This window comes from Pongo abelii, chromosome 6, assembly GCF_028885655.2.
Source record: "Pongo abelii isolate AG06213 chromosome 6, NHGRI_mPonAbe1-v2.0_pri, whole genome shotgun sequence".
In the NCBI taxonomy this organism is placed as follows: Eukaryota; Metazoa; Chordata; class Mammalia; order Primates; family Hominidae; genus Pongo; species Pongo abelii.
Window position 1 is genome coordinate 5,761,592 of NC_071991.2, and position 20,344 is coordinate 5,781,935.

The window sequence follows — 20,344 nt, forward strand, 5'->3', positions numbered from 1 at the left end:
CAAGCCTACCATCTACATTTTAGTCCTCATCTTGCACAAACTCTTAGCAGCATTTAATAACATAGGCTGGGCATGGTGGCAACCCAGTGCTTTAGGAGGTTGAGGTGGGAGGATAGCCTGAGGCCAGGAGTTCAAGACCAGCCTGCACAATCTAGCAAGACCCCATTTCTACAAAAAATAAAAAGATCATCCAGGTGTGGTGGCGCACACCCGTGGTCCTAGCTACATGGGAAGCTGAGGCAGGAGGATGGCTTGAGCCCAGAAGGCCAAGGTTGCAATAAGCCATGATGGGGCCACTGTACTCCAGCCTGGGTGACAGAGAGAGACCCTGTTTCTAAACAAGAAGAACCATGATGATGAGATTAATAATACAGACTGCTCCAGTCTCCCAACTTCCTCCTTCCTGTCTGCCCGCTTCCTCCGCTTGGTCTTTGCATGTCAGGAGTCCTCTCTTCTCACCTGGTATCTCTGGGTACCTCATCCTGGCTGGTGAGATTTTCCATAAGCTGATGACTCTCAAAGTCCTATCACCATAAAACCCAAGGAGATAAAAAAAAAAAAAAAATCCTATCTACAGTCTGTATTTTCCAAACTTTCTAGTCCATTCAACCTCCCAATGAATTATTTTTACTCAGATGTCTCACAGGCCCTTCTCAGCACATTGGCAACCGACGTTTCCCAGACTGAATTCATGATTATTTCGCTCCAAAGAAGATGTTTATACTAGTTCTCACCCCAATAAATGACACTAACATCTCCCATGACCCCTTTCACCAAACTCCTACTTGGGTCTGTGATTAAATGTCCCTTGCTCAGGGAGGCCCTTCTGGAGACCCTTGGTCTACCTTAGGTTGCCTCCTGTTTTACCCTTTCAAAGCCCCTCTATTTTTCTTTCAGTCTTTTTTTTGGCCGGGTGCAGTGGCTCATGAGGTTATCCCAGCACTTTGGGAGGCTGAGGTGGGCGGATCATCTGAGGTCAGGAGTTGCTGACCAGCTTGGCCGAAATGGTGAAACCCCATCTTTACTAAAAATACGAAAATCAGCCAGGCGTGGTGGTGAGCATCTATAGTCCCAGCTACTCAGGAGGCTGAGGCAGAAGAATTGCTTGAACTGGGGAGGCAGAGGCTGCAGTGAGCTGAGATCACGCCATTGCACTCCAGTCTGGGCAACAGAGCGAGACTCCGTCTCAAAAAAGGAAAAAAAAAAAAAAAAGAAAAAGAAAAGGCGGAAGGCGCTTGGCCTAGACCTCAGCATGTGAGAATGAGCCACAATCCTTGGCTTGGTTCTTCCCTTCCTACAGGTAAGATCCAATGAGTATTTTAACCACTACGATAACTCCACGTTTGTCCTTTGGATAAAAGAAACATCACAGTGTTTTCTGAGAATCACAAGAATTTCAGTAGAACAGAATTTAATGGCAGTAAGAGCGACCAAGAGGAGTAAGCCAAGGTCTCTGCTGGTGCATGCGCTCCTGCTTTGGCCACAGCTACAAAGCAGGTACCGTGTGCTGTCCTTCATGGAAGACGTCTGTGTTACCCACCACAAACCAGCACCCTTCTCACCTTTAACCAAGGCCTTTAAGTGCTATCTATTTTAGGATCCTGGGGGGAGAACGCTGGGAGCTGTCAGTAGCTGCCCATTCTCTTCTGAGGGGGCACTGCTGTGTTCCTGGATTCTCTACAGACCTTATGTCCTATCCCTGATAACTGAGCCACCTGGGGGATGGATTGTCGTGTGACCTGTCCCAGGTCGGAAAGCAAATCAGGAAGGAGCAGGATTAGAACGCATCTTTCATACTCCTGCATTCCACAGTAGAATGTATTACCCTCCATGTTTTTACGGTCAAACCAGAACTTCTCTGCTTCTCATCTATCATTTCTTTTCTTTTAGTCCGTCACTATCAGCAAATACCTATCTATTTATCTTCGCCCTAATAAATTCCTTAGCAATCATAAACCATCCCAATTTCCACAAGCTGAACTGTTCATTCTGTTATCATAGGAAGATGTAGTCAAGAGGTGTGACCCCAACAGGAAGACCAAGTAGAGTACCTTTCGGGTGATTGCATAGTGTCCTTTGAGTTCGTGCAGGGCCCACTTGATGTCCTGACTACTGAGCACTTTGAAGTCGGCCATGAGGAGGTCAGCAGCTTGGATGAAGCAGCGCTGGTCAAGAGGAGTCAATTTAGAATAGTCAAAAAAGTCTATTTTAGGCAACTGAAACGAGACAGAAGCATAAAATCAGAGGCCAGGCAGTACATTTCCCATGTAGGGGAAATCATTTTAAGAATTACATGTGTAGAAAAGAATAACATTTGTTCTAATTACTCTATAAGGAAGTTACCAGCCCTATAAGAGAGATGAGAAAATGGTGGCTCAGAGAGGTTAAACAAACCTGTCTGGAGCCAACAGACTAGTTTTACTAGTAAAGAAGTATAGTTGGGGATTTAAAACAATCTTACAGACATCTTCTTTCCATAACATATTTACAAACAACTATTTTTTTTCTATTATAAAATATGTAAGAGAGATAGTCAAATAATCTATGGGGAGTTGGAAGATCAAGCAACAGATCTTAATAAAGTTAGTTCTCAACCATACTTTATCACATAACAAACTAAATGCCAGTTTAGATCACAAATAATGACAATGGTTAAAGTTTTTAAAAACTAAACTGTTTACATCTTGATATGAGATCTGGTTAAACAGATGTATAGTATACACTGTATACAAATCTCACATGAAAAGAAAAAAGATATTCCACTCTGGGTAATGATCTGCAGGCTGAAGTATTTACAGGGAAGTGTACTGATGTTTTTGCAATTTACTTTGAAATGCATTATCACGAAATGAAACATAACAAAGATGTGCTGATGGACAGACAGAGGACATATGTATGATAAAGAGGATACAGTAAACTGTTAACTTTTTAGTAGCACCAGTGGTAGGTATATAGGTGATCAATGTAAAATATTTCCATTTTTCTGTAGGTTTGAAAATTTTCATAATAAAATGTTAAGAGTTTTGGCCAATTCTTGTTTTGCTTTAGGAATTTGCTTTGTAGGATTAAAGATATGGAGGATTCGTTCAATTCTTTGTGGGAAAAGGAAGATAAGAATTACAAAGAAAGATAGAAGTTAAAGACAGAATTCAAAGTGGCTCAGACTGGGAGACTGCACTGAAGTATAGACATATTCTGAAATCCTATGTCCCTCGGCTACTCTTTAAAAACTTGTCCCAACAAAGCACTTTCTTCCCACAGAGATAACAACAACAACAACAAAAAAGCAGAGCATTTCCAGGCAGCGACTGCAAAACAAGAACATGACACTTGCCTTTGTCTCATCTTGGCTGGCCAGCAGACTGCTACTGGGATTTATAATGATTCTATCTTCTCTCTTTGGATAATCTGGGTTTTCCAGAAGAAAATTACAAAGTCTGCAAAAACAAATGATGTTACTTTCATACTGCTTCCAAATTCCACACCTGCCCATTGCTTCAAATGCAATGTGTGAAGAATATAGTCCTTAGTCACACATTACAACTGGCCTATCAAGAAATTAAGATGTTTGTAGCCCAGAAAAACTAAATAAACAAACAACTGCACTGAATTCCTATCTTTGTGAAAGATAAAAAATTTAAAAAGCAATGAACATACCGATTAAGGCAAACTCCTCTGAAGTTTATGTATCAATTGGGTGTTAATGTAATGAAGTCACTGAAACTATTATTCGTTAAACTACGAAATTGGAAAATTTATAAGAAAAGTAGCTACTCTTTGTCAAGAAAACTATGAACCAGTAAGAAGTGGAAAACTGTGTATTCACATTTACAATAAAAAATAGTCTGCTAAGAGATGTAATAAATAAATGAAATATAAAAAACCTTCTGTTAATTCATTAATACTTTTTATACCCCTCTGGTAACATAAATCTCTATGGTAATATAAAGCTCTATGAGCCATAGAGTTACACTTGGTTTATTTAGCTAGCTGCTAAGCTAGACTGATGAATAGATCATGTTTTCCTATGAACAGAGTCTCTTCACACCAAACCCATTAGCTTTGTCTATTATCAGCATGAAATACTTCCAAAGTAAGGATATATAGAGTGAGATAACACACATTGATGTATCACCACCTAGACCCAACAGATGTTAACTATCCAAGCTCTTCACAGTCAAATCAGACAACCACCTTGGAACGACTGCACAGCAGTGAAAAGAGTGGGTGGGGTACAGCTCTAGCCACATTCAGTAGCAAGGAAGCTTCTTTGCTCGGAGGGTAATAGGGCCTTCCCCTTTTCTCTGTTCTTTCTCTTGCTCCAGTGGATTTCTAAGATGACCTCCTAGGTGCTATACCTGCAGTTCTCACACACTTCCCTTTCTACTGGTTTTCTTTTGCCAGATGTCAGTAGTAAGGCCTGTAATAGTATAACAGGAGGTCTGGCAGAAAGAGGGCAGAGAAAAAGTGCCCAGCTCTGGCTCCTTTTCTCACCCAGGTGCCAGTGTTTGGGGACTGGTTTGGAGAGGTTCGTTTATTCTGCAGCCCCTGCCGGGGACCCATGTCAAAGCCTTCCCCCTCCTCCAGACATCTCAATGCATTTCCCTTTGCCGTTACTTCAGGAGTCCCATATACTCTTCATCTCTAAGCTCTCCACTTCCCTACCACCACAGCCTGCCCAGTCCACGGAACACAACGCCAGAGGCCCAAAGAGAGGAAAAAAAGCAGGAAACTCCTCCTATTACAGAGGGCAACAAGAATTCAGAGTACATTTTCCTTTAAAACCATTGTCATCAGTGGTAATTCTCCGTCTTAGAATTCACTGGTGTGCACTGAGGTTATGCAAACCTTTGAAGGCTAACCTGAGAATTAACCACCAGCAAAAATCCCATCTGTAAGGAAAGGCCTGAGTTCCAGACAACTCATTACATGTGCATATTTGACGTGGTGACAAACCAGACACAGACTAGCTTTAAAATGGTCTGTTTTTACGTGTTTTCTCAAGTAAGTGATACATAAATATACCTCTACATGAAATACAGATGGAACAGTAGATATGATTTCTTGAAAAAACAAGTTTGAGAGGTTCATCTCTCCCCAATTCATTTTATATTTTCAACAATATTAAGAACTTCAAATACTGAAATGCTATAGATATGAAGTTCCACATGACAGAAATCAGAAGCTCTCACTATAAACTGTCAAAATTCATTTCTAGTTTAATCCCTTCATTATGCTTACCAACAGAACTCTTCAGGAGGTTAAGTGACATTTGGAGGCACAGAAAATGAAGGACAATGTTTTTCTTCTACAGAAACAAGTGGTAGCCTCTGTTCTAATATCTGCACCCTGGAGCAAAAGCAGTGGGGAAGCCTGTCGGACTTCAATCTGCCCACCTCTTCATATGACCTCAAGCTTGATCTGATCTGACATGCTAGCGGTTCTAGAGAAGGCACTCCTGCAAAGTAAGCCAGGCTAGTACTCCAACCTTTCAACCCTTAGATAGTTGTTGCTGCCTTCATCCAACTGAAGTTGACCACGTGTGAGTGAAAGGTCTAAGTTAACCAGCCAGAGTAGATTACCTGCCATGCGGTTCTCTAATGAATAGGACCTTCCTGCTTAAAATGGCCAGACGGTCCCATCTGAAGGCCATTTAAAGACACACATAAAGCAACTGAGACTGAGCTACAACAAAATCCCAGCCTGCTCAACTCAGCTTTGGGCCTTATTTCCAGTTTCCATTAACATTTTAGCTTAGTTGTGGAGTTAACATTGTCCTAGGAGTCCAGAGACTAATGGAAAGGAAAGCAGTGTCAGGAAAACAAGATTGGCTTGAAAAGATGCAATACAATGACTGTACATTCCCTTGCTTTTTGGATTTCACGATAATTTTAATGTGTTTAAGGATCAATGTTTGTTTCTGAGTGACACAAAAGGTCAGCAAGTCCCTAAAAATAAGTACACGTGTGAGACTCAGGAAGTAGGAGAACAGAACTGTAAGAGGTGTCAATTTGATTACATTTTAGTGATTTTTATAGACAATCTTGAAGATATATTTAAATGTGATGTTCATTTGTAGAAGGAGACAAAAACATTGAAGTATACTCAATTTCTATGAGGTTAAATTGTTAAAAAATACTAAAACATGGTATCTGGTATTCAAACCATTGTTCTATAAACGAGCTAAGTTTATACTTTTCTCTATCATTTACATTTTCTGTAATGAACAAACCTGTATTACATTTCATAACCAGGAAAACATTAACCAAAAAAAAAAAAAGAACAGGAATTCAAAGAGAAGAGAGAAGTAAACAATTTACACACAAGGGAAATACAATTACTAAACAAATATATGAAAAACACAGCCAATTAGCAAAGAAATGTCACTTATGCTACTTCATGCCTACCCTAGTTAACTACAAAAAATAACAACATAACTCAGTATTGTCGAAGAGTTGTTAAAGCAATTCACACATATGAATTGCTTTTTAGATGAGTAGAAGCCTACAAGAAAGTTTTCATTGTAAAAATGTAGTCATTGCTGCTCAATTTTCCTGTAAACCTAAAACTGCTCTAAAAAATAAAGCTTAGTAATTAAAAAAAAAATGTAGTTATTATCATGCCACTTAGAAACCTAAAAACAAAGTATGTTAAAAGCTTAGGAGGGGAAAAAAATCTCCAACAAACAATTCTGCTGGAAGACACAAACACAGCCAACAGGAAGGTGGATGCCAGAGTGTGGCGCAAGTAGAGTTCAGGAGACAAGCAGGAGAATGTTCACAGCTACATTATTTGTGACAGTCAGAACTCAAATGCCTACCAAAAGTACATGGAAAATTTCATTGCTAAGTGGTATAAATGGAATACCACTTAACAATGAAAAATATATAAACTGTGGTTCTACCCCACATGAATAAACCTAACATAATGCTGACTGAAAAGAAATCAGACTCAAAAGACTATAGACTATACAAAATCTTTATGTAGTGTTTAAAGAGGATGGCAGCGTTCTATTTCTTGAAGATTTCTGGGTTGTGGTTCCATTAAATGTTTGGTTTGTGATAAATTATTGAGCTGTGCATCTTTATTTTGTTCATTTTTCTTTATGTATATTATATACACATTGGTATGCAATAACCAAGTTTAAAAACTATACACAATAAAGAGTATGTGGAAAGGCTTGAGAAGAGTGAGTAACTGGCATGTAAATAACCAAATGGCTTTCTTTCCTCACTGTACCAAAGGTTAAATACCCAAGTAGAGTCTGTCGTTGAAAAATAAAAAATGCTTTAAGAGTTTGGGTAATCCAAGCCGGGTAAGGTAACACATGCCTATAATCCCAGCTATTCGGGAGACTGAGGCAGGAGAATCACCTGAACCTGGGAGGCGAAGGTTGCAGTGAGCTGAGATCATGCCATTGCACTCCAGCTTGGGCGACAAGGGCAAAACTCTCTCTCAAAAAAAAAAAAAAATAAATAAATAAAAGGTTTCCCGGGCACGGTGCCTCACGTCTCCCAGCACTTTGGGAGGCTGAGGCGGGGGGATAACTTGAGGTCAGGAGTTTGAGACCAGCCTGGCCAACATGGTGAAACCCCATCTCTACTAAAAATACAAAAATTAGCTGGGCTGTGGGCACCTGTAATCCAAGCTACTCAGGAGGCTGAGGCAGAAGAATAGCTTGAACCCAGGAGACAGAGGCTGCAGTGAGCCAGGATCACGCCACTGCACTCCAGCCTGGACAAGAGAGTGAGACTTCGTCTCAAAAAAAAAAAAATAGTTTGTGTAATCCAAAAACTTCAAGACAGGAATCTAAACTCGTTTCAAACTGACACTGCCCTTGGGGACTTGAAAGAAGCAAAAGCAATAATCTCTAAAGAAACCAACTCTATCAAGAACTCAAGACATGATCTTAGAGTCAAATTTAGAAAATAAACAAGAAAACTAGGCACCATGGGAGCCGGCAGGAAGAACAGAATATGATTCCCAAGAACTTAACACATCAGAACAATCAAACTCACAAAGAAGCTATGTTTATTGTTTAAAGAAATTTAAAAAAGATTAAAAATATAGGCAAAGAGCAAAACTCTAGGAAAATAACCAAGAGAATTAAAAGCTAAAATTTCATAACTGAAAACCAGTAACACAGTGGGTGAGTTAAAAGGAGATTACACTCTATTGAAGAGAAATTTGTGGGCTAGAAGAACACCTCTGAAGAAATCATCCAGAATGCATCTCAGAGACAAAGAGGTGGACTTAGAGACAAGGAGATTGTAGGAGAAGAGTTACAGAAGACAGGAAACAGCTACAAAATTTCCAGAACTGACCAACACCACCAATCTATGGCCTGGTAGTGTACACTCTTAACGGTTTTGCCTTACTGAGAAGCATGTTAAGTAAAATTGATAAAGATTAAGGGAAGGCCAGGTGCAGTGGCTCACACCTGTAATCCTAGCACTTTGGGAGGCCGAGGTAGGCGGATCACCTGAGGTCAGGAGTTCAAGACCAGCCTGGCCAACATAGGGAAACTCTGTCTCTACTAAACACACAAAAATTAGCCAGACGTGATGGCACATGCCTGTAATCCCAGCTACTTGGGAGGCTGAGGCAGGAGAATCACTTGAACCTGGGAGGCAGAGGCTGCAGTGAGCTGAGATCGCACCACTGCACTCTAGCCTAGGTGACAGAGTGAGACTCCGTCTCAAAAATAAATAAATAAATATAAATCTGATGACAGTGGTTGCCTCTGTACAGAGGTGGGATCAGACAAGGCCACTAATGGCTCCAACAGTGTCACTGTACAAATTAGAAAAAAGTACCTACATTGGGCTAAGCACCTGGAAAGGGGCCCTTCCTTCTCAGCCTTGGCAGGGAAGAAACCCACCTGTACCCCTGACTGAGAACTACAGTATAAGATAGGAACTTTGAGGAAAGGTGTTTAGTGAACTGTCTATTTTGTTTAAATTTACCACCAGGCTGGGCACAGTGGCTCATGGCTGTAATCCCAGCACTTTGGGAGGCCGAGGCAAGCAGATCACGAGGTCAGGGTTTCAAGACCAGCCTGACCAACATGGTGAAACCCTGTCTCTACTAAAAATACAAAAATTAGCCGGACATGGTGGAGTACGCCTGTAATGCCAGCTACTCAGGAGACTGAGGCAGGAGAATCGCTTGAACCCGGGAGGCGGAGATTGCTATGAGCCAAGATCGCACCACTGCACTCTAGCCTGGGCAACAGAATAAGACTCTGTCTCCAAAAAAAAAAAAAAAAAAATTTACAATTATTTCACCTCTGCAGATCAGAAGGAGGGGAAAGACTGTATTTTTCATTTTATATTCTTCAGGAAAACTTCTTTTTTTAAAAAGCATATTTACCACTTATAAAAATTTTTTTAAAAATAGAGACAAGGTCCCACTCTGTCTCCCAGGCTGGAGTGCAGTAGCATAACACAGCTCACTGTAGCCTTGAATTCCTGGATTCAGGCAATCCTCTTGCCTCAGCCTCCCAAAGTGCCAGAATTAAAGGTGTGAACCATATGTCTGGCCCATATTTATCCCTTTTATAATGAAAATTAAGAAATATGGCTGGGAGTGGTGGCTCACGCCTGTAATCCCAGCACTTTGGGAGGCTGAGGCGGGCGGATCACGAGGTCAGGAGATCGAGACCATCCTGGCTAACATGGTGAAACCCCGTCTCTACCAAAAATACACAAAATTAGCCAGGCGTGGTGGTGGGCGCCTGTAGTCCCAGCTACTCGGGAGGCTGAGGCAGGAGAATGGCGTGAACCTGGGAGGCGGAGCTTGCAGTGAGCCGAGAAAGCACCACTGGACTCCAGCCTGGGCGACAGAGCGAGACTCCATCTCAAGAAAAAAAAAATGCTGCCATGTATTTCTCCAAACAGACAGAGTGGTTGCAGAACATTTTGTTACAATTGTAGGGAAGAAAATGTCTTAACATCTTGACTAAAACACAGGTAGTATCAATGCTTAGAAACAACTCAGTATCATAATTCTATAACCATGCAGTATTCCATAAAATCCAGAAAACAGTCTGTGTATCACTAATGTCAGAACAAACAAGGTCATTAAAAAAGACATAATGCCAAGTGAAATAAGCCAGTCAGAAAAGAACACATGAGGTCCCTGATAGTAGCCAAATCCATATAGAAAGAAAGTAGGATGGTGTGTGCCACTGGCTTGGGAAGGGGATGGGGAGTGAGTGTTTAATGCAGACAGAGTTTCAGTTTGAGAAGATGAAAGAGTTCTGAAGATGGATGGTGGTGATAGTTGCATAATAATGTGAATTTACTTAACAACACCGAATTGTATATTTAAAAATGATTAAACTGGTAAATTTTTTATTACATATATTTTACCACCACCCCCACCACCACCACCACCACAAAAAAAGCATGGTAGTATACTTACACATTCAGATCATAATAATTCTTAAAATGAATTATTTCCTCAATAAACCCATTTGCTACATCTGGAAATCTTGCTTCCTAGAAACAAATAAGAACATAATTTATATTTCATTCACTAGAATGGCTTCAAATGGCAATACAAGACAGATGGCAAAAAGTATAATAAAATGACTAAAGACTAGAAAAGGGCCGTGAAGCAGGTCTGTGTGTGTCTTCAAATTCAACACTAGTTCCCAGATTCATCTGCCTACATAGAAGATGAGGTCTAGAAAGGTCTTGAGAGATCTGGTTCTCTGTCCCCATTTTACAGATCCATTCTTCATTGCTTCAACAAATATTGAGCATCTCTGTCTAGACAAAGGGAATCCAAACACAAATAAGTTACAATCTCATGCCAGCCCTCAAGCAGCACACAACCTAGTGGCTAGATAAAAACACCTGGGTGGCCGGGTGCAGTGACTCATGCCTATAATCGAAGCACTTTGGGAGGTCGAGGCAGGTGGATCACCTGAGGTCAGGAGTTCAAAACCAGCCTGGCCAACATGGTGAAACCCCGTCTTTACTAAAAAAATACAAAAATTAGCCAGACGTGGTGGTATGTGCCTGTGATCCCAACTACTTGGGAGGCTGAGACAGAAGAATCGCTTGAACCCAGGAGGCGGAGGTTGCAGTGAGCTGAGATCGCACCACTGTACCCCAGCCTGGGTGACAGAGTGAGACTTGGTCTCAAAAAAAAAAAAAAAAAAAAAAAAAACCGAAAACCAAAAACCAAACAAAAAAACCCCACCTGGGTAAAGTAGGGTTAACGTACTTGTTTGAAGGCAAACAGTGGCTACCAGATCTAACACCTTTTTTTTTTTTTGTGAGACAGAGTCTCACTCTGTCGCCCAGACTGGAGTGCATTGGTGCGATCTCGACTCACTGCAAGCTCCGCCTCCCGGGTTCACGCCATTCTCCTGCCTCAGTCTCCCAAGTAGCTGGGACTACAGGCGCCCACCACCACGCCCGGCTAATTTTTTATTTTTTTAGTAGAGACAGGGTTTCACCGTGTTAGCCAGGATGGTCTTGATCTCCTGACCTTGTGATCCACCTGCCTCAGCCTCCCAAAGTGCTGGGATTACAGGTGTGAGCCAGCACGCCCGGCCCTTGTGTTACTCTTAAAATCACCACTAATAGAGCTTTGTAGGATGACAGAAACATTGTCCTCCATGCTTGATGATGAGGTAAGCTGTTAGCCTCATGTGGCTACTAAGGCTAAGATGTGACTGATGCCACTGGAAAATTTTATTTAACTGTAAGACATTTAAACGTAAACAGCCACAAGGAGCTAGTAAGTGCCATATTGGACAGCATAGGTCTAGGAATTCAATAAACCTGCTTTAAGAGTTTCCATTTGGAGTGAACTCGAGGAGTTTGAAACAAACGAGGGATTGCAGGTATGACAGCACCAGGCCACCATGATATGCAGTTAGAATCCCAGAGAGCTGCCCGAAGGGTTAAGTATAGTAAAGGAACCCAGATTCCATTTTCACGTCTTCAGAGTGTCTCTTCTATTCTGTACATCTAGATATACACTTCTTAGGAAAATAAAATCCACGCATATCAACAACTTTTTTTTTTTGCAATGAAAAAAAAAGAAAGAAACTCATTATATGTAGTGTCTACATTTACTTGATAAAATAAAACTTACCGTTTCTTTCACTAATAGTTCAACGAGTTCTTGATCTACCTCTGCAGCTTCTTGCCCCCAAATGTTTTCCAAATTGGGCTCTTGAGATTCTTGCATTGGAAAGGCTGGACCTGGCTCTTCATCATCAATTGCTAACTGTTGGTCTTCAAACTCTCCTAGAGGTTGGGCAGGCTGAGGAGAAGAGGGGCCTGAAATCCCACCTTGCTGGGGTTCTGGCCTTGGAAAAGCGGGCCCTGGGAATTCATGCTGAAACAACAAGCGGCCCAGTTCTGCTTCAGGCTGCCGTTCCTGAGGAACAACCTGGTTTGTTATTTCACGGGGCTGTTGGTTCAGAGACTGGAAGTAAGGATGATCTAACCAGCAGTCTTCTTCGATGGCCTGATCATCTGCTAGAGCAGCTGACTCTCCTAGATTTGATAACAGCTCTGTCTCTGAGTCTTCGGATGACTGGTTCTGAGTTTCCAAAGGATCGCTTTCTGTGTAAAGAAGGCTACCTTCTTCCAAGATGATGACTTTCTGCTCTGATCTGGGGTTGACAATGTCATTTGCTGCTTGGTTACGACTCGGTCCAGGCTTGGGTTCTCTTTCTGTTTGGCCACTTGGCTTAGTGAATTCAGAGATTCCAGGAGGCCCAAGATCCAGAAATTCACCGTAGTCATCCTCAGAATCATCCTGTGCCCCAGAATTAAACAATGGGTTGTTACACACTGAAAAATAGCTGCTCTTATCTGATTCAAATGCTGCTCTAGACTTTTTAGGCCTTTCTTCTCCCAACCTTTTCAGATCTTGCCACTGGGCAGCTGGTTTGATGAGATTGGGTCGTGATCTCTGAGGTTTATTTGTCTAAGAAAAAATGAAATTTTAATAATTCAATTTCTTTCCTATGCCTATCCCTCCTTATGTACTTATATTGAGCTTCTGAGATAGGACAGGAAAGAAACAAAAACACCCTCTCCCTTAACAATACCTATTCTTTACATTTATCTTCACACTGAAATTTGATTACACTATATACTATCTGTAAGAATCAAAATAGTTATTCATAAAGCTTGAGATACAGTTTGAATATAATTTATTTTTATTTTTGAGACAGAGTTTTCCTCTGTTACCCAGGCTGGAGTGCAATGGTGCGATCTCAGCTCACTGCAACCTCTGCCTTCCGGGCTCAAGCAACTCTTGTGCCTCAGCCTCCCAAGTAGCTGGGATTACAAGCATGTGCCAACATGTCCAGCTAATTTTTGTGTTTCTAATAGAGATGGGGTTTTGCCATATTGGCCATGCTGGTCTCAAACTCCTGGCCTCAAGTGATCCGCCTCCCTCGGCCTCCCAATGTGCTGGGATTACAGGCATGAGCCACTGAACCCAGCCCTGAATTATAATTTAACCTGAGACCACTAAAACAAAAATAACTCCACAGCAGATAAAACAATGAAAGAATGCCAACACATCAGAAGAATAAGAAATGTTCAAAAAACATATAAAAACAATCTAAATCTCATTAGTAACTAGCAAAATGAAAAATTAAAACAAGACAGTATTTTTTTCCCTGTAAGACTGGCAAACTTTTAAATTAGATAATACCAAGCATTGGTGAGGATGGTGAAAAATCTTTTTTTTTTTTTTTTTTTTTTGAGACAGAGTCTCGCTCTGTCGCCCAGGCTGGAGTGCAATGGCATGATCTCAGCTCACTCCAACTGCTGCCTCCCAGGTTCAAGCAATTATCCTGCCTCAGCCTCCCGAGTAGCTGGGATTACAGGCGCACACCTCCACATCCAGCTAATTTTTGTATTTTTGTTAGAGACAGGGTTTCGCCATGTTGGCCAGGCTGGTCTTGAACTCCTGACGTTAGATGACTGGCCCACCTCAGCCTCCCAAAGTGCTGGGATTACAGGTGTGGGGCACCGCGCTTGGCCAATGTGTGAAAATTCTTATACTATCATTTACTGCTGGTGAATTTAGGAGAGAAATTTGGCACTATTTATTAAAATAAAAAACGTAGGCCAGGCGTGGTGGCTCATGCCTGTAATCCCAGCATTCAGGGAGGCCAAGGCAGGCGGATCACGAGGTCAGGAGATCAAGACCATCCTGGCCAACATGGTGAAACCCCGTCTCTACTAAAAATACGAACATCAGCTGGGCGTGGTGGCGTGTGCCTGTAATCCCAGCTACTCGGGAGGCTGACATAGCAGAATTGCTTGAACTAGGGAGTCAAGAGGTTGCAGTGAGCCAAGATGGTACCATAGCACTCCAGCCTGGAGACAGAGTGAGACTCCGTCTCAAATAAATACATAAATACATAAATATAAATAAAAAACGTGTATCTGTCATCATTTTTTCATACTGTTCTATAAACTCTATCTAAAAAGGGCATATACAAGAATATTCAGCATAAACAGAAAAAAGCCTAGAGACATTGTGAAGTTTGTCCCTTAGTGAATGGTTAAATAAACTATTACTTATTTGTTCTACAAAATACTCTACAACTGACCCCTACCAAAAAAGAGGTAGCTCAATCTGTACTGAAATGGAAAGCTTCACTAAGAAATGCCATTAAGTGAAGAAAAGCAAGCTGCAAAATCATAGGCAGAATGATTCCATTTACTTAAAATATGTCAATAAGACACAAACAAAATCATTTCTAAAAGTATGTGTATGTACACACATGCATATACACATGGATACATACAAATGCAAAGAAAAGACCTGGAAGGATACATGCTAAACTGGTAACAACAGTTCCTCTGAGAAGTCCCTAGAAGAAAGGAGATAGTGAATCTCAGGCTTTAGGGTGGGTCCCTGAGGACTATGCCAATGAAGTAAGGGGCAAGCTGGAAATACCCTGGACCTCCCAGGAACTGAATCCCAGCGTGGAGAGTTTAACTCCCTGAATGTGAGGTGCTGCTGCTCTTACTCTTCTTCAAGAAACCAATTAAGATCCTCTATAGAGAAACGTAACATCATACAGAATCCCAAAATTTTCGTATACAATGACTTACACTCAATCAAAAATAACTAGGCATACAAGAACTGAATGCAGCAACAGAAAATCAAAACAAGAGAAGTAACAGACAACAGAAACAAATATACAGGGGTTTCACACAGTGAAATTATCAACATGAATTCTAAAGTAACAGTTAGCATGTTTAGGGAAATCAAAGACTAGATTGAGAACTGCAGCCAAGAAGAAGAAGAATCAAATGCAAATTCCAGAATGGCAAAATACAATAACTAATACAATAACTAATACAATAACTAAAAATACAATAACTAATGCTATATATGGATATACAGCATTTTAAGCAAATATAGTTGAAGAGAGAAATCAGTGCATTGAAAGCCAGGTCAGAACAGCCATAGTAAGGCATAGACGAAATGGAAAACTAGATAAGAGAACACGTCAAGAACAAAAAGGTCTTCAAAACATGTAACTGGAGTTGTAGAAGAGAAGAAGCTGTTTCTTTGGTAGAGGAGGAGGAACGAAAACAAGGGAGGGAAGGGAAGGAGGGGGACACATAATGGTTAGTTCAAATAACCATTCGAACTAAAAAAGGGAAAAAACAAAAGGAGTCACAGATTAAGAGGAAGTAAAACTACAGTCTGTTTTAATTCTATAGAATATATTCAAAACCTCAAAGAATACACTGGTTCTGAAGACTCTAAAAAACAAACAAACAAAAAACAACCCTGAAAAAAATAAAGAAAACTTCTGGCTGGGCACGGTTGGCTTATGCCTATAATCCCAGCACTTTGGGGGGCTGAGGCAGGTGGATCACCTGAGGTCAGAAGTTTGAGACCAGCCTGACCAACATGGTGAAACCCCATCTCTACTAAAAATACAAAATTAGCTGGCAGTGGTAGCACATGCCTGTAATCCCAGTTACTTGGGAGGCTGAGGCAGCAGAATCACTTGAACCTGGGAGGCAGAGGTTGCAGTGAGCCAAGTTCGCGCCATTGCACTCCAGCCTGGGCGACAGAGGAAAACTCCCATCTCCAAAATGGAAAAAAAAAAAAAAAAAAGAAAACTTCTAAACTTTTTATGAAGTCAGAATCATGCTTATTAAAAAAAAATATGTCAAGGATATCATACGTACACACAAACCTACAGGCCAATCTCCACTTACGAGATCTATGGAGAAAACACTAATATTAGCAAATGGAATCCCCAGCAGCACATTACTACTACATTACAATGCCACAACCAAGGGGAGTCTTTTCAAAGACAGTAACTTACCAACTAAGAGGTCAAGGAAGAAAAACCACATGACACCACATGACAATCTCTGTAAGATGCTGAAATTGAATGTAACAGAATCCTACATTCACTGCTAAAAAAAAATTTTTAAGTAAATGACTAGTTCCTTAACATAACTAAAGAAATGGTATCTAAAGCAAAAAGGCACCATCACACTTAATGAAGAAACATTAAAACTATTCCCATTTATGTCTGTGGCCATTCGTGTTCTTCTCTATCAACACTATTAAAATTTTTGAGAAGTATCATAACATAATTAGACAAGTGAAAAAAGTATAAAAATTGGAAAGACAGATCAGATGCAAGTTTTCAAGAAATTAAGAGTCAACTGAAAAAATCACTACAGATAATAATGGTAAGGTGATTGAGTATAAAATTAATATAAAAAGCAACAAGGGCCGGGCATGGTGGCTCACGCCTGTAATCTCAGCACTTTGGGAGGCTGAGGTGGGCAGATAACTTGAGGTCAGGAGTTAGAGACCAGCCTGACCAACATGGTGAAACCCCATCTCTACTAAAAACACAAAAATCAGCCGAGTGTGGTGGCATACACCTGTAATCCCAGCTACTCAGGAGGCTGAGGCAGGATAATCACTTAAACTTGGGAGGTTGCAGTGAGCCAAGATCGGACCACTGCACTCCAGCCTGGGTGACAGATCCAGACTGTCTTAAAAAACAAACAAACAAAAAAAACCACAGCAACAAGAACACTTACTCTCCATTTTGGAATGAAGCATCGCCTGATGCTAGAGTCACAATAAAGACAATTGAGATCCTTACACTAAATTTGTTGTAATTTTGTCCTTTGACAGGTCTGGCAACCCAAAGGGACAGAGACTGCTGATATCTTGAGGTAACTCAAGGAACACAGGAAAAACGGCTAACTCCCTTTTTTGGGGAGTAACGTTTTCCTCATGGAGCTGCAAGTGTTGGAAGTCCTTCTCAGGTCTGAGCTCTGCTGTCTTTTTACGACCTGAGCTCTTTGACTTTGAGGGTACCAGGGTTAGGCTGCACTGTGAGAGAGCATTTGACTTTGCAGTACCTAGGGTTAATCTGGGCTATGGCAGGGCACATGACTTTTGGGAATGAGGGGCTCACAAATCACTGGCAAGAACTGTATTTTTTATTCCCTCTTTGCAGAGGTCTTTACGGCTTGAGTCAAGCCCCCAAGATTATGGCCAGACAGAAATGTGGGTGCAACTCCATTTGCTGCTAGCATACAGGGGTGCAGTTTTAAAGCTAACTGATACCAGCTGTGTCGAGTGCAGGGAGGGTATAAACTCAGGCTTTTGGAATCTGTGGGTATGTGGATTCCTTTTCTTGCAGGCTTAGGTGAGGGAGGTCTCAGGTGTCTTGACTGAGGCAGATGGAAACTGGAAAGTTATTGGCTATGCTGGACATCTTGGAGCCAAAGTCATCCCGGTCCTGAGATATACAAGGTCCAACATAAAAACAGCATCCCTAATTTCTAAAAATTGGAGTACTCTGCCTTCTGGTAGTCCTGCCTTTTCATGTATAAAACTTCTGGCTCCAGAAGCTACAAATAGTTACAAAAGTGGCAAAACTTTACCAAAAATTATTCAGAATTATGATGACCATGATGTGGAATGTTCCAGATGAAAAAGAGTGTTCATCCAAGAAATTCACTTGAATCCTAAGCCTCCAAATTACACGGAGAGAACGAGATTCTTACTGGCATTCAGAAGCCTCAAAGAGACAACAGGATTCTAAAATAGCTTTTTTGAAAGATTCACTGCAAAAAGCTAATGAAAAACTAGAAACGCAAGATTACCTCCCACACCAAAGACAGAGAAACTAATGTAACTCCTACTGCTCCCATTTTACCTGAATACTGCATCTACTCCTGAATATTCACAGTCTACTAACTCTGAGTTGCCTTTCTTCTCTGAAAAAAACAGTTCAACTGTTTCCTTATAAAACAGAACAACCTGAAAATGTAGCATGTAATTCCTGACTTACATGCTATGGATAAAAACAGGCCATAGTTTAAAAATGTCCTAAACCTGGGGAAGACTTTCAAACATTTTTTAAAGAATTCAGAGTCTTAATTATAACTTATGATCCTAGGATACCTGATTTACTACCAGCTAACACATGGTGGGACCAGGGGAAGGAGAGGGAATAAAAATGAATAAAAGTAGCAGAAGCAGAATGTTATTATCCTGAGGATGATATTCAGGACCTGACAAGTACCATCCAGTCTACCTATGGACCAGGCAAAGCCTGAAATATCAGACGTGACCTTTAGAAAGCCATTTCCAAAATGTTTCAGCTCTATGGTGTTATCTGAAAGCAAAACAGATGCCCCTTTATAAACTAAGACAGATCCTAAGGTTTTGTCTGTTTTTTAAAAATTAGAGACAAAGGTCATGCATGGTGGCACACAACTGTAATCCTAGCTACCCCGGAGGCTGAGGCATAAGAATCACTGAACATGGGACGTGGATGTTGCAGTGAGTCAAGATTGCACCACTGCACCCCGGCCTGGGCAACAGGAGACTCCATCTCAAAAAAAGGAAAAAAAAAATAAAAAAAAAAATAATAATAATTAGATACAGGGTCCCAGGCTGAAGCATAGTGGCACAATCATAGCTCACTACAGCCTTGAATTCCTGGGCTCAAGTGATCTTCCTGCTAGGCCTCTCAAAGCACTGAGATTACAGGTTTTGAGCCACTGTGTCTGGCCAGGCCCTTAAGGTTAAGGAAACAAAAATCACCTATGAGGTCAGGGTTCAGGGTGACTGGTATAGCAACTCCCTAAATTCCCATGCTCCAAGAAAAACCAAACTGTTGCTAAGCTTCCTACCAATAGGGGGTATCAGGCAAATATCAGACCCCTCCCTAACTCTGATTTACAACCCAGAAACCCACTACAACTCTTACATGGACAGAGGACTGGCCTTACAAACATCGTTTTCTGATAAACTACTACATATAGATCTTAAACCAGTTTCTGCCAGCTTATAGAGGCTGTACACAAACTGTCTTTGTGCCCTACCGTTCACCTTTTGAAGGAAAAAGCCAAATTCCACCCCATTTTAATGCTGAAACTCTACCCCAGGGAAGCTCTGGTTAGTCTTTGGCAGCCCTGAAGTCAGTAACTCATTAAGAAATAAGCTAAATTCCGAGTACCTGAGATTATAGGTGCTCACCACCATGCCCAGCTAATTTTTCTATTTTTAGTAGAGACAGGGTTTCACCATATTGGCCAGGCTGGTCTTGAACTCTTGGTCTTGGCCTCCCAAAGTGCTGGGATTATAGGCATGAGCCACTGTGTCCAGTTTCTTTATAATTTTCTTAAACTTTCCTCAGCTTACTTTAAGAATGCAGTATATTTTATACACACACACACACACACACACACACACACACACAATATACTAACTAAAGCATGTTAACCATGTTATTGGTCAATAGTATGCTGTTAGTAGTTAACTAGTTATTAAGTAGTATTAAGTAGTTAAGGCTTTGGTCAACAGTATGCTATTAGTACTTAAGTTTTTGGGGAGTCAAAAGTTATATGCAGATTTTAAACTGCACAGGGGTTGGCACCCCTAACCACCATGTTGTTCAAGTGTAAACTGTATTTGAAAACTGGCAAATAAAGAATTTTAATGAAGGCTATAAGATCTGCTTCTCTGTGTCTCCGTGTCTATATATGTGTTATGTGTGTGTGGTATTTCTCTACCAAAAAATATGAGAGAACTCTGATAATTGGTTTAAGGAAAAAGCAAGCAATTCAATCTTTTATCAGAAAAATAGGACCTAACTCCAATGCCTTTTAGTTCACATGACTTAGGTATTTTTGTTAAGTAAGACCATTTGGAAAACAGCTGTGTGTCTTCGGGTCAGCAAAAATGCCCATGTATTTATCTTTTTTTTTTTTTTTTTTTTGAGACAGGGTCTCCCTCTGTCATACAGGCTAGAGTGCAGTGGTGTGATCTTGGCTCACTGCAA

The 20,344-nt window shown here is 40.9% G+C and overlaps 1 protein-coding gene across 2 annotated transcripts in view; it reads right to left on the bottom strand.

Annotated features, from left to right (window-relative positions):
- RNF216 (ring finger protein 216) overlaps window positions 1-20,344 on the bottom strand; it is a 158,549-nt gene that overhangs the window by 105,768 nt on the left and 32,437 nt on the right. Inside the window, exons 4-7 of one of the 2 annotated variants that reach the window (XM_002817670.6) lie at window positions 12,115-12,786; window positions 10,426-10,502; window positions 3,335-3,437; window positions 2,052-2,216 (exon numbers count right to left, since the gene is read on the bottom strand). In XM_002817670.6, coding sequence (XP_002817716.1) covers window positions 2,052-2,216; window positions 3,335-3,437; window positions 10,426-10,502; window positions 12,115-12,786 — 1,017 coding nt within the window. Of the gene's footprint in view, window positions 1-2,051; window positions 2,217-3,334; window positions 3,438-10,425; window positions 10,503-12,114; window positions 12,958-20,344 lie in introns of both variants that reach the window. The other variant, XM_002817671.5, reaches the window with a different exon arrangement.